General features: G+C 41.4%; 1 protein-coding gene across 5 annotated transcripts in view; it reads right to left on the bottom strand.

The window, feature by feature from the left end:
* The window catches only part of chd9 (chromodomain helicase DNA binding protein 9), an 81,372-nt gene that overhangs the window by 50,682 nt on the left and 18,411 nt on the right, over nucleotides 1-12,279 (bottom strand). The window contains exon 1 of one of the 5 annotated variants that reach the window (XM_008283008.1): nucleotides 33-2,869. The exons of the other annotated variants lie outside the window; for them this stretch is intronic. Coding sequence (XP_008281230.1) covers nucleotides 33-62 — 30 coding nt within the window. The 5' untranslated portion in view covers nucleotides 63-2,869. Of the gene's footprint in view, nucleotides 1-32; nucleotides 2,870-12,279 lie in introns of those variants that run through there. 5 annotated transcript variants of the gene reach the window in all.

The raw sequence follows: 12,279 nt of genomic DNA on the forward strand, positions 1-12,279 counted from the left end.
CTCCCTCCCAGCTCTCAGAGCAGCTCACTTACCCTTCCTCTTGGCCTCTTCACTGTAGACATGGTGTGTTTTTTTTTTTGTTTTTTTTTTTCCTTCCTCTTTCCTCCCCCTCTCCAACCGGCTAACAAAAGCCTTGCCCTTTCGCCGGGTTCTTTTTCTCCCTCCGTTGCTCACTCAAACTACACTCACTCTTTCCTTTTTCTACAGTCGTTTTTCCCCTCAGTCTTCCTTGAGCCGTGGTGTCCCCCCCTCCCCTCCCTCACTCTCTCTCTCGCTCCTCGTTTTGCCTCCCCTCCTCCTTCCCCGGTCAGCTCTTCTCCTCAGGCAGTGCGAGAGCGCCGGAGCTGTTCGTCTCCTCCTCCCCCAGCGGGCAGGGCTCAAGAGGAGCGCATGGGAGCTCTCTCTCTCTCCCCCTCACTCTCTCTTTCTCTCTCACCCTCGTTTGTCTCTTCACAGGGTGATGAGGGAGCAGCGCTGTTGGCGGTAGAGGAGGTGCGTGGCAGTCCAGGAAGCTCTCATTCTGCTGCTGCGTGCTGCTTTCTGCTGCCGTCCGGCTTCACCCAAGTCTCCCTCACTCTCTCTCTGTGTGTCAGAGTTGCCTTCCCCTGCCTCCTCTCTCCTCCCCTCTCATTGATTCCTCTTTCCGCCTGCCTCGACTGTGCGCTCTCTCAGTGCCTCTCTGAGCCTTGTCCCTCTTAATTCTTTCTTTCCTCTTTCCCCGTTTCTCTTGTTTTTTTGCGCCTCTCCTCGTCCTCTTCACCAGCCAGGGGAGGAAAAAAAGGTAGGTTACTCCTTTTATTACGCACAAAAAAAAAAAAAAGGCTTTTGTGTTATCTCGCTCGCTTGTTTGGCTGATTGTTATTTTTCCTCCTTTTTCCCTACTTATCTTGTTCCTCGTTCTCCCTCGCTGCCCTCCACTCTCCCTGGCTGGGGCGTGTATGGCGAGCTCGAGACTCTGGCAGGCAGAGCGGCGGAAAATGAAAGCACAAAGCAGCAAAATGCATCAGCATGAATATTAGAGATGTCGTTAAAACCCAGACTCGTTTTTTTCTCTCTCTCCCGCTCACTCACTCTCTCTCTCACTCTCCCCCTCTCTCTCTCTCTCTCTCTCTCTCTCTCTCTGTAAGGAAGTAGGCCAGCAGATGGTGCTAGCAGTTATTACATTAACTTTCACAACTTAACCCCCAAAGTACTGGATTTCTCCCACGCCACAGATTGTCAGCATTGTATCTTTTTGTGTCCTCATGTTGGCTGCTGCCAGTGACGTGCTGATTTATTCATGGAACGACATCATCCAAAAGAGTTAGATGACTACACAGAAGCAAATTCCCAAAAGGCTAAAAATATATTCCGACAGAAACAGCACACAAAGTTGCAGACGTTAAGAAATCACCACAGCTGAGCAGAACAGACGTTGTGCTCCCTAACCAGACCAGGCCCGTGCAGTCTACACAGTGGCGAATACAAGCCCTCTTACCAGGTCAAGGTCGGGTCACCCTGCTATGACTCCTGGAAAAAAAAATTCCAATAAGGGAAGCTGGGTTGTGTCCAAGACATGCAACCCTTCCTGTGAGCCAGAAGAAATCTTGGAGAGCGAGAAGGCCTATCAGGGAACTCCTGACAGCACAATGCAGGGGCCATGTGCACCGGCTGGCACATGGTATTGGGAAATATTCAGACACACGGCTGGCACGAAGCCAGGTACAGTACTCAGCAGTACTGGGTCAGGCCTGAGTTACTGACAGATACCCCATCAGCTTTTTTCAGTCTGTATTTACTGAGTAAAATCAGCTGAACTGACGTCTTTCTCACCAAACACACTGTTCCTTTTTCCATGCGGCTCTACACACTAGCATTTGTGAGCAGTTTTTTTGATGTCATTTCCCCGACAAGCTGTCCTGACGGCCAGATCTAAAACACTTCTCCAAGTGCAAAATGATTGCATTTATTTATGCATATGTGTACTATTTAGATTTGAGAAGACTGATCCCCACACATGATTCAAAGCATTAGCACCTTTTGAAATACAATACCTTAGTACATAACTCCTGACTGGCCAGGCTGAGCACAGGGTTGCTGAGCTAAGGCCGTTAATAAATACACCACAACACACCGAGTAAGAGATCACCTTGGATTTTCACAATCTCTTCAAAAAAAATGTTAACAAAAAAACAACAACTCCTGCTTGGGTCAACATGACATGTTCTGTATGTGCTGTTATGAAGACTGTGACCTCTAGGCAGGAACTTTTCAAGGCTAGATGTGCCACATACAATGTTAGATTTATTTATTAACCTATGATGTTGTTCCATTCTGATCCCTTTCACTACACTACTTGTTGTAAGTTTATTCAAGTGCGGTGTGAAATATGTGGGTGAGCATGTGTCGGTTACAACACAATATGGCTTTCCAGTGCATGTTATGCAGATAACCTAAATAAAATCCTCTGCAACTAACCAAGTGGAACGGTGTGGACAGCCTTATTCAGAATCTCCCCGTGTGTGTATGTGGGAGTATGACAATGGTGATGGAAGTTTTCACGCTACCTCTCTGTGGTATGTGTTCCTACGGCTTAATATCTCCTACAAAGACAGAGATGACTGCCATGTGCGCATAGCAATGGCTGTCCTTTCCAAGTGTGTGCAGCAGCAGGCATCGAATCAACCTGCCAAGCCAGGCCTTGGAGTTTGGACTTTAAAGCAGACCACATGCTTACTGGGAGCTGAGCAACAGCGTCCTCTCCAAGCTAAACAAATCCACTGTCAGATAATGCCCAGCAGGGTACAGCGCCTGGGGATACATCGACTATACACATCCACAGTGAAATGGGTGTTAAGGCATACAGGCAATTGGCCTTTTTCAAAATGAACAAAAAAATATCTCCCCATAGTCCCCACGAAACTATCAAAGTCGACATGAAAAAATACCAAAAAAAAAAGTCACACATTACTGCATCTGCCATAGGTCTACATAATTGTGCCACTTTTCGTGCTTTCAACAACACACAATTGCCTTTCCACTGTCAAGGATGAAAAATGAACTATGGTCAAAGAAACATCACGTAACAACTGCCATGTGCAGTTTAAATAAATCATGGCAACAACAGACGGCCTACTGGAGGGACTTAATGGAGAGTGTTAGTTAAAACACAGACTGCCTTTACCGTTACTATACGCTGTCATTAGTAATAATGAAGAAAAAAAAACATGGTATTTTCACTGTAAAGGTTGTTTTCTCAAAACATTGATAAGAAAGAAAAAGGGAGAAGAGAAAACAGGCAACAACATACACATGCTTCAACGGTCACATGGCATGAAGCCACAGCTCCTTGGCAACTAGACAGTTAATATGCAAACAAGCCTGGCAGCTCTGTATGAGGGGGAGTGGCTTCCTTTCAGGACAGATGAGGGAGGGGAGAGGAAGAGGAGGGGAGGGGAGGGGAGTAGAGGAAGGGGAGGGGAGTAGCAGAGCTGGTGAAAGGAAGTGGGTGGAAAAAAAAAAGTGTGTGTGTGTGTGTGTGTGCAGTGAGGTAGGGTGGCTGCAGAGGCACAGGTGTCTGTCGCTGAACACTCCATTACTTCCTCATCAAAGGGTCTGTATTAGTGTGCCACTGCTCTCATTTCTTGCCTGTACCACCGTGAGAGTCTCCTCTAACTCACCATTAGGGAAATGAGAGCTGAGAGCTAACAATGCACAGACTGAAAATGACAAGATGGCTAGCACCCACCAGTGCTTCAGAGCCTACAGCTCACTTCTACTGTCAAGCACAGAAATGAAAAATCCTTAGCCAGCTGAAACATGGTGTCACCCAGTGTTAATTAAAATATTATCCATGGTGCACTGAATGACAAAAAAAAAGGCTGTTTGATCCATTATGCACTGCTGTAGACAATGCGCATGTTTGATCTTGTTAACTGTTATTTCAGCTTTAAACTTTCCCAGCTGAAGGGTACGACACTACTTGTTTTAGACAATGCTGCTTCGATAACCCTGCTATAGTGTCCACAAGAAATCAAGTCTACACGAGTTAAGGACACCTGACTCCCCGTTTTTAAAATTTCTTATAAGAAATTTACTTTTTAAAATTTTAGCTCAAATTCTATAGGTGTAAATAATTACCTTATAAACCTCAAAACCCACCAGCGGGTTCCAAAGGCATCATATTTATACGAAATCACCAAAATTTCAACATTTATCATTTCAAGAAACTGTACTCATCAGAAATTGGGTTTTCTGACAGTCTTTGATCTTATCGTGTGGCTTTTCTTTAATCAAATCTAACCTTTTGGATATTTCATTAAAATCACTATATTCTAATAGCCTCCTTTAAAAAACTGACGGATCTGAACAGTTTGCAATAACCAGATTCTGTAAAAAAAAAAAAAAAAAACCCACTGCGTTCCTTGGTGTGACCAAGATGCAATTAGCCAGTCAGCTGCAACCAGCAGTCACGTGAAATGAACTGCAGGCTGTGTTTGCACAGAGCAGATAGGAGGCAACTTTAGAGAAGGAAGAAAAATGTAGGTAGTAAAATCTCTGCTGTATCTAGAGTCACCATTTTTTCCACCCCAATGCCGGTAACACCTCTGAGCACTAGAATAAACTGTTGTACATGCTGATTGTATCTATTTCAACATTTTAATTAATCAAGACAATTTAACTTTGCATTTCTTTAAAATGTGATGGCTTTATAACTGTGTTATTGTTCACAGAAGAGTTTTTTTCAGTTGTCTTTACTTCTAGCCACAATTGTGCTGTTTCCATAGGAGGTGCTAGATTTTATATTTCAGGGAAAAATTAACCCACAGTGAGTAAGAATGTGACAGGAGTGTTAACCACTCACAAACTTCTTGGGGTTTCCAGGGTTAAAAGGCTAAAAGGTTTGGTTTGATCAGTGGCCAATCATTTTAAAAGTTTATGTTTAACCCTATGCAGGACTTTCATGTTGTCATACATTGAAGGTATTTCTAAGAAAGAATATGTGCAAAATATTTGTGAGTATTCATTACAGACTTTTATACTATCTTAAATAAATTTTCTGATAAGTTGATGTATTTTTAGTTCCAAATGTATGACAAGTGTCCCTCTATTTATATTTAAAAATCTTCAAAAATCATGATTTAAAAAAAAAACAATACCTGTCACCTAAACCAAATGGCCTGGTGTCCAAAAGACCCCAAAAGTCCTGAGTAGGGTCAACTATGGCACGCAAGACATTCTAGGAAACTGGATTGCTCATAACTAATCAAACCAACTGACTAAGACCTCCTACAATTATGATTTCCTGTGAAACGCAACAATTAGTTTCTCCCTCAAGTTCAGAAATGACTGCCAGTAATTTGCCATTCAACATGAAAAAGTATTTTTTTCCAATTTGTATGTGTATTTGGAAGGCACTTTAATCAGTCTTCAAATCAAAATGCTATGGCTCAAATACAGACACATATGTGTGATCACAGTGTTAATGATCTAGTTTGTGTTAGTCACACAATGAATACAAGAAGCTTTTCTCTTCTACAATTCTATTATAAATGACAAAATACACACCTGACAAACAAAGTGTCATCACTTTCATTTTCAACCTTGATTTAACCTTTGCCTCCTTCCACCTCTGTGGAAATGTGTGTCAGTGTTGTTTAAGAATAGGCTTAGCCTTTGGCATTTCTCACAGCAATAAAGGCATCACTGATGCCTTGTCAACCATCACCAAATGTCACATCTATGGCTTTATTAATGAAACATAGACTGCACTGTTTAGGTATCCAGGTGTGAGGGAAAAAACAACATTAGGCCCTGCTAATTAGACCTACAGCTAAAAGGCCAGTTTGCAGCCAGACTGGAGTGTGAGGCAGCAGCAGAGTTGATAAATGAAAGCAGACAGGATGCATAGCAATGCTTCCTCAACCAATTAAATACAGCACCATGCATTAATGATCCTGTATTCAGGGTCAAGAGTAAGAGTAGCTGGGCTTAGCATGCCCTTTAGAGAAGCTGCTCAAAGTATAACTGAGCATCATTACTATAGTCTAACCTCATGTACTGTGACAGGATCGTGACAATACACAAAGTGTGCACCGCAGCTGCAATGTCACTGTAAGAAAACAAGTAAATTACATTTTTATTTCATATAACATCAAATCTTTGCACCTGGGTGCTGCCTGCCATCTTCTATCGCTGGCCAATGCCAGGCAACTCAGCTGCCAGGTCAGTCGATTTTGAGGACAGTGTGCCCCTTCCTAGGCTTTCCAGATGGTCACACTAAATATATAAATTATATGTAGTTCCTTGGCTTTAACAGCAAATGCAAATTAAATAAATCCATCCTTATATGTGCAACAGAGCTGCTCAAAATTAATTTTCTTCTATTATTAACAATGATGCAGCTCCAAGTAATGACAATTGGCCATGTTTGAATTGTCCACCAGCCTCTTTCAATGTATTACTGGCTTTAAAAAAATCAGTATGATCCAGACATCGATACTGCTGCATTCGCATTGTTAACTATACAACAATCCCAAAACATAAAAAAAGAAGCGAACAAAGTTCAAGCCTGTCATTTGTATTGGCCTCAGAAGACAACACTACAGCAGATCATTCTGCATGTGCATGTGTCCGTCTGAGATATTTATAGTCAACACACATGTAAAGCCCAGAGGACCATGACTATAAAGACAAACAGAAAACACTCTGTTCCCTTTCCTCTGTCTTTTCACGTTCACACTCACTCTCCAAAATCTGCACTGATCTTTACACCAGGGTTAATTCTGTGCAGACATACCAGTTAACTAACTGGTCCAGCTAAAGTTAAGGATGTGCCACGACAACACTGCTGCACTCCCAAGCAGCCCTGATTCAACAGGCTTTAATTGTACAACCTATAAGCTTGCTATTATGTCTTCTACTTAATTGCTATTGTGTAGTAGGCCAACTGTCTTATTTGACCATGTTCAGCACAGCCAAACATTCCTACTGCTAACAAGGTTTGTGAGTGCAGACAGATCCATGTGGAGTGTTAGAAGTACAGCATACTGGGCCTTCTCCACTGGCTAGGACACAACTGACCACTAGGGGGTGACTGTGAGGAGGCAGAGCAGAAATGCAAGGTAAAGAGAAATGATGTCTACAATCACCTCCATGTGAGGAGCCATTTATATCTCAATCAATCCATTGAAAATATCAGTGTTTTTTTTTATAGTTTTTTTTTTAATTTCATTAACGAGGTATAAAAATTTTTTAAAAATTTAAAAACAGGGGGGTTAGAAAACAATTTATAGTAACATGACAGTGGCATTTGGGACTGTATTACGGTTATTTCACATATATAGTCTGTGGTACTGACAATTAACTCAACAGGTTTCTGTTTTTTTTATTTTTTTCCTGGAACAGTAAAAACTGGTTTCAATGTCTGAAATAATACGGCCAGTGGGTCAACATTTGCAATTATTTCCTCTCCTTAACTGGCTACCCAGATAACGGTTGGAATTAAAGCACTGGCTGCCCCCAGTGTTTCTGAAATCACTAACACAATCCAAATTGGACTTTTTAACATATCAGCTATGTGAATGGTAGTCTTTAAAAAACGTCCATTCACTAATTTAGTGAATGCCTTTCAAATCTCATTTTGTTTAAGAGCCTAGTAAAGACCACACAGACAGCAACTAAACACCTTGTGGCCTGGTCTCTGTTTTGTGACTTGGTTTAGTTTGGCTTTCTCATGACACTCATTATCTCACTGATCCCTACCAAGAAAAAAAAAGGAAAAAGAAAGAAAAAAACCCACACCATCTGTGACGTGGGTTTGAGGGTTGTGCAGAATACAGAGTATAGCGTAGGCCTGGCTCTGTGTCAATCACCCCCAATGACTGAGAAGAGCAGGCAGTGATTCTAACTAGGGCATCTGCCCATCTTGCATCTTTAAGTGTCAGCTAGGAGGGCAGTCGCTCAGCAAGATTTAAGATGATATTTTAAGGGCTAGCACTGCGTGTGTGCACGAGTGAGCGTGAGCCAAAGTGAAAGCGAGAGACCATCCATCCACAGAGGGACACCTTTTACAATTAGAAGCTGACTTCTAGATTTTACATAACCGCAGCGCCATCGCAGATCCTTTCCTTGGCAAACATACTGAAAATCACCTCTCTAAATGCAGGTTTCTTTTGTGGTCATTATAATATTAGTAGCCTTAAAAAACTTAATCGCTACCACATAGTATCAGTCCCATCTGGCCTCCTCAATTGCTACAAAACAGTTGTACAAAATAGTAGCTGCCTGTCAGTTTCACACAGAGAGGAGAGCCTTACTGGAATTTCTGTTACGGCCTTTGGAAAAGGCCTTAGCAGCATAGGTGGCCTGTAAAGAAGTGACAGTTTTGCAGATGCTGTATGATTCATCTACCCCCGAGAAGCGAAATGCGTTTTGCATATTGAACAGCCCAAGGTTTTCATGTACTTTACATGATGTCTCAAAAGCAAAACTGTGAACAGTCTTCTTTTGGGCCAGTTTTTAGCTGCAGTTGTTCTCAGTAATGACGTGGTGCTCTCTGAATCAGAGACGGCACAGCAGGTCAGACACCAGGCAGTGAAGTGAAGCTGAACTGTGCAAAACAAGCAAGCCGGATGATGCCATTCATTAATGGGAACATCGGTGCAAACTGAAGAGGGGAGCTGAGAGGAGGTCCCTTAGGATGCGAGAGCGAGAGCCAGACAGAGATGGAGGGAGAGGGAAGGGGAGAAGGAGGGAGGGATGAGGTGGAAGGGAATTCAGCAAGGGGCTTACTGCCAGACCTTTACAACTCCTTCATTATTGAAGCAGTGCAAAGGGAGTAGGGCCAATGCCTGCGTAAAGAGGAACACACAGAGAGGCAACTACATACATCTGTGCACAACCAAGACAGTGATGGTGTGTAGTCGACCTGCAGCCTTCAGGATTTGATGAAGTAAGGTTTTTTTTTTTCCCTGCTCTGATTTCCACCTCCTGCTCTGTGCGAGGTAGATGTCTGTGGAGCAAATATGTGCTAGAATGGCAGAGGCCAAGCACAGACTTTCTCCCAGCAAAAAAAAAAAAAAAAAAGCACAAAGGACAGAATAACCTCCACCCCATCTCCCAGTTTATATAAAGTGAATTTTAAGATAAATGAATATATAAATGTATATATGGCTAAAACTGTGGGCTGCATTTTCGGAATGTAAAAAAAATAAAGAAAACTGGCTGCCATTAAGTACTTAAGGACATACATAAATTCATTTTAATAAATCATGAAAAAAAGAGTTTTCACACAAGAGAGAAGAGCCTTGCTAAATCTGAAAAACGTGGTGCAGAGCTGAGACTGTACAGAGCAGTTCAAATTATTTATATACGCAACAAAAATGTGGCATTGATGAAAACGAAAAAATATTGCCGGCTTCCCCATGTGCCTTATTGAAGGTATTCTCAATTTAAAAAAAAAAAACAAAAAAGCAGAACAAGCCATTCTGGCCTTTGATCCTCCCCTGTGCCATTGATCAGATTCTTATGATATCATGATATAGACACCGTGGTTTACAACTGTTTGATCTGAGCGAGCAAGCCGTCAAGAGGTGGATTGTTTCAGTATCCTTCAGCTGTCGCGTTCAACACAAGTGCGGCTGTAAATATTCATAAGTCAGCTCAGATAAGTACAGCCAATCATCGTGACAATCAGAGTGTCGGTTGAGCTGTGAGAGAACCGACATGGAGCAACAAGCGATAAAAGAAAAAAGACTGAATTTAAATAATGTTTAAAAATATGAGCAGACCATAAATGCAAATCTCAGTCCCCCGAATGGATGAGAAAGGAAAGTTCAAAGGCTGTGCTAAACATGGGCAATTAATCACTTCCAAATTTTAACTAAAACCATGCAAATAACAAATCGCAAAGCCAGAAACTTAGGATATATGCCGAGCAACGCACCTGATCCAGGGTGTACACTGTGCTGTCAATGGTTTTACAAACTGAATGTGTGACAGACCTGCTACTGATGATGTCTCATATAGTAATGTATGATTTAAAGCTATATCACAATGATTACTGAGTTAAAGTTTGCCTTGAAAAAAATAATGATATCGCAAATCTAACCGCAGTCGCAATATGCATGAAAAATCGCTATTATGTATTTTTCACAAATCATTCAGCCCTACTGGCAGGTTTTCAGTTTAGGTCAGAGGACTCTAAAGGCCTTTTCTATGACCTGTTTCTTGTGCTAGTGGCTGCCACACAACCCCAAAGCAGAACATTTCCACCCTCATGTTTAACAGCTGGCAAGGTGTTTTTATTAAATGCTGCTCCTTTTATTTTTTTTACCAAACATACCTTTGTGGATTGTGGCCAAAGGGCTCAATTTTAGCTTCAGCTGCCCACGTGTTGCCAAAATGACTCTTTTCCAGATGTTGTTTTGCATGTTTTACTCATCACTAGTAAGGTTTACTTCTGATGTCTTTTTCATACAGACCCTGGTCATGCATCAACACTACACACTTGCATGGTGCCCTGCCACTATGGGCTCAAAACAGGGTCAATATGGTGGTTCCATTTATAGGTACAACTCAACCTTTGTAATCCTGTTCAACACATATACATGAAAAAATTAAGGCTGTGCATGTCAGGAAAAGATTAACGAGTCTGTGAACAAATTACATCAGCGACAAAGGTAACACCAAGGCAGAGAAAAAAGAAGCCCTTTTGCAAACATCAGTGGTGCATAGTTCGGCCTGCACACTGCATACAAACGCAGCACATGAAATGTTTACTATTACTTTCAACAGGATCAAATACAATTAAATCCACCTGGGTCACAGAAGAGCCTGCGGCGTTGAAAATCTCCTACACATGGTACCATTACGAACAGCTGCTTGGGTGATTACAATATCGTTGTCCAATCAGATTCAGGTGTTAAGGCAGGTTCAAAATTTGCAGTGTGGGAACTTTTTTTTTTTTTTTTTTTTAATTAAAAAATCAACACAGCTGAGTTACAACTACATGTTTGTAGAGTTAGTTGTGATCATCCTTTACAAGTTCAAAATCTCATTGTCCCTAATTTGAGCCCATACTTCATTTTTGTGTCAGCTAAACTGCCCTGCAGGTGTTTTGCAGTCATACTGTGTTGTTTCTTAGCCTTTCTTGGACTTCCAGATCATGTCTGGATGTGCAGTCATCCTCAAATGTATTCAGACCCTTCCATAAAAGAAAAGGCAAAATTCACAATACCGTAGTCACTCAATTAACTAGAAACTGAAAAAAGTATTAATAAATAAAAATTTTCTAAATTATAATTTAGTGAAATAAGACATTGCTTCTGAATTGTGGTTAAAAAGAATAATTTTTAAAAAAAAATAAAAAATTGTCCCAGACAAATTAGAGCACTTTGCTGATGAGCAGTGGGCCAAATACCTGTCAACAGGTGCAGAAGTCTGATTGAGAGTTACAGAAAACACTTGATTGCAGTGATTGGCTCAAAGGGTTGTTCAACTAAATATTAGTTTACAGGTCCCATCATGCTTGTTTGCTTTTTTTTTTGTTTGTTTGGTTTTTTGCTTGTTTTAAATATTTCTGTTGAACCACAATTCAACAGCAACGTCATGATCTTCAGTAAATTTTTATTTATTATTACTTTTGTCAGTTTCAACTTATTTCAATGACAGCTGTTTTTCTCCTTCTTTAATGGGAATGTATGAATAAATTTGAGGACGAATGTATCTTGAGAGCTTTCTCCTGCTTTGAAGACCTCATTTAACTGGTTGTTGAGTGTTACCTCAAGGTTTTGAAAGTTCAAGAATATGTCAACTATGAATCATCAGTTTTCTCATGTTTTTATAAATGGGCCATTTTCACTCACGCACTCTCAAAATTTTGTGTAACTGCAGCACCTGAGTGCAGTGCGGTCAGCGCTGGATAATTTCCTCAGTCACACCTGCTCCACTCCCAGGTTCCACCAAACACAGACAGTAGAAACTGCATTTGTTTTCATGTCTCCCTGCTTTGTCTGAGGTGTATTTGCAGCAGTACAGGTACCAATGATCAATCACAGACACATTAAAAGAATATTACAGAAATACTATGAGCAGTGTGTGTTTCTATAATCCCCTTGCTCTTCCATGACTTCATTTTGCTACCTGCTAGATATAAATTATGGCCTGGGTGCACGCAGATGTATGATAGATGTAGGTTTCTATATAGTTCAGCAAAGGAGATTAACAACCGCCAGGGCATGAGGGGGCTTGCACCCGCCGGGGCTTGTGTGGATATGCGAGAGAGAAAGTGAAGAAAGA

This window comes from Stegastes partitus, unplaced genomic scaffold (genome assembly GCF_000690725.1).
Source record: "Stegastes partitus isolate 25-593 unplaced genomic scaffold, Stegastes_partitus-1.0.2 Scaffold293, whole genome shotgun sequence".
Taxonomy (NCBI): domain Eukaryota; kingdom Metazoa; phylum Chordata; class Actinopteri; family Pomacentridae; genus Stegastes; species Stegastes partitus.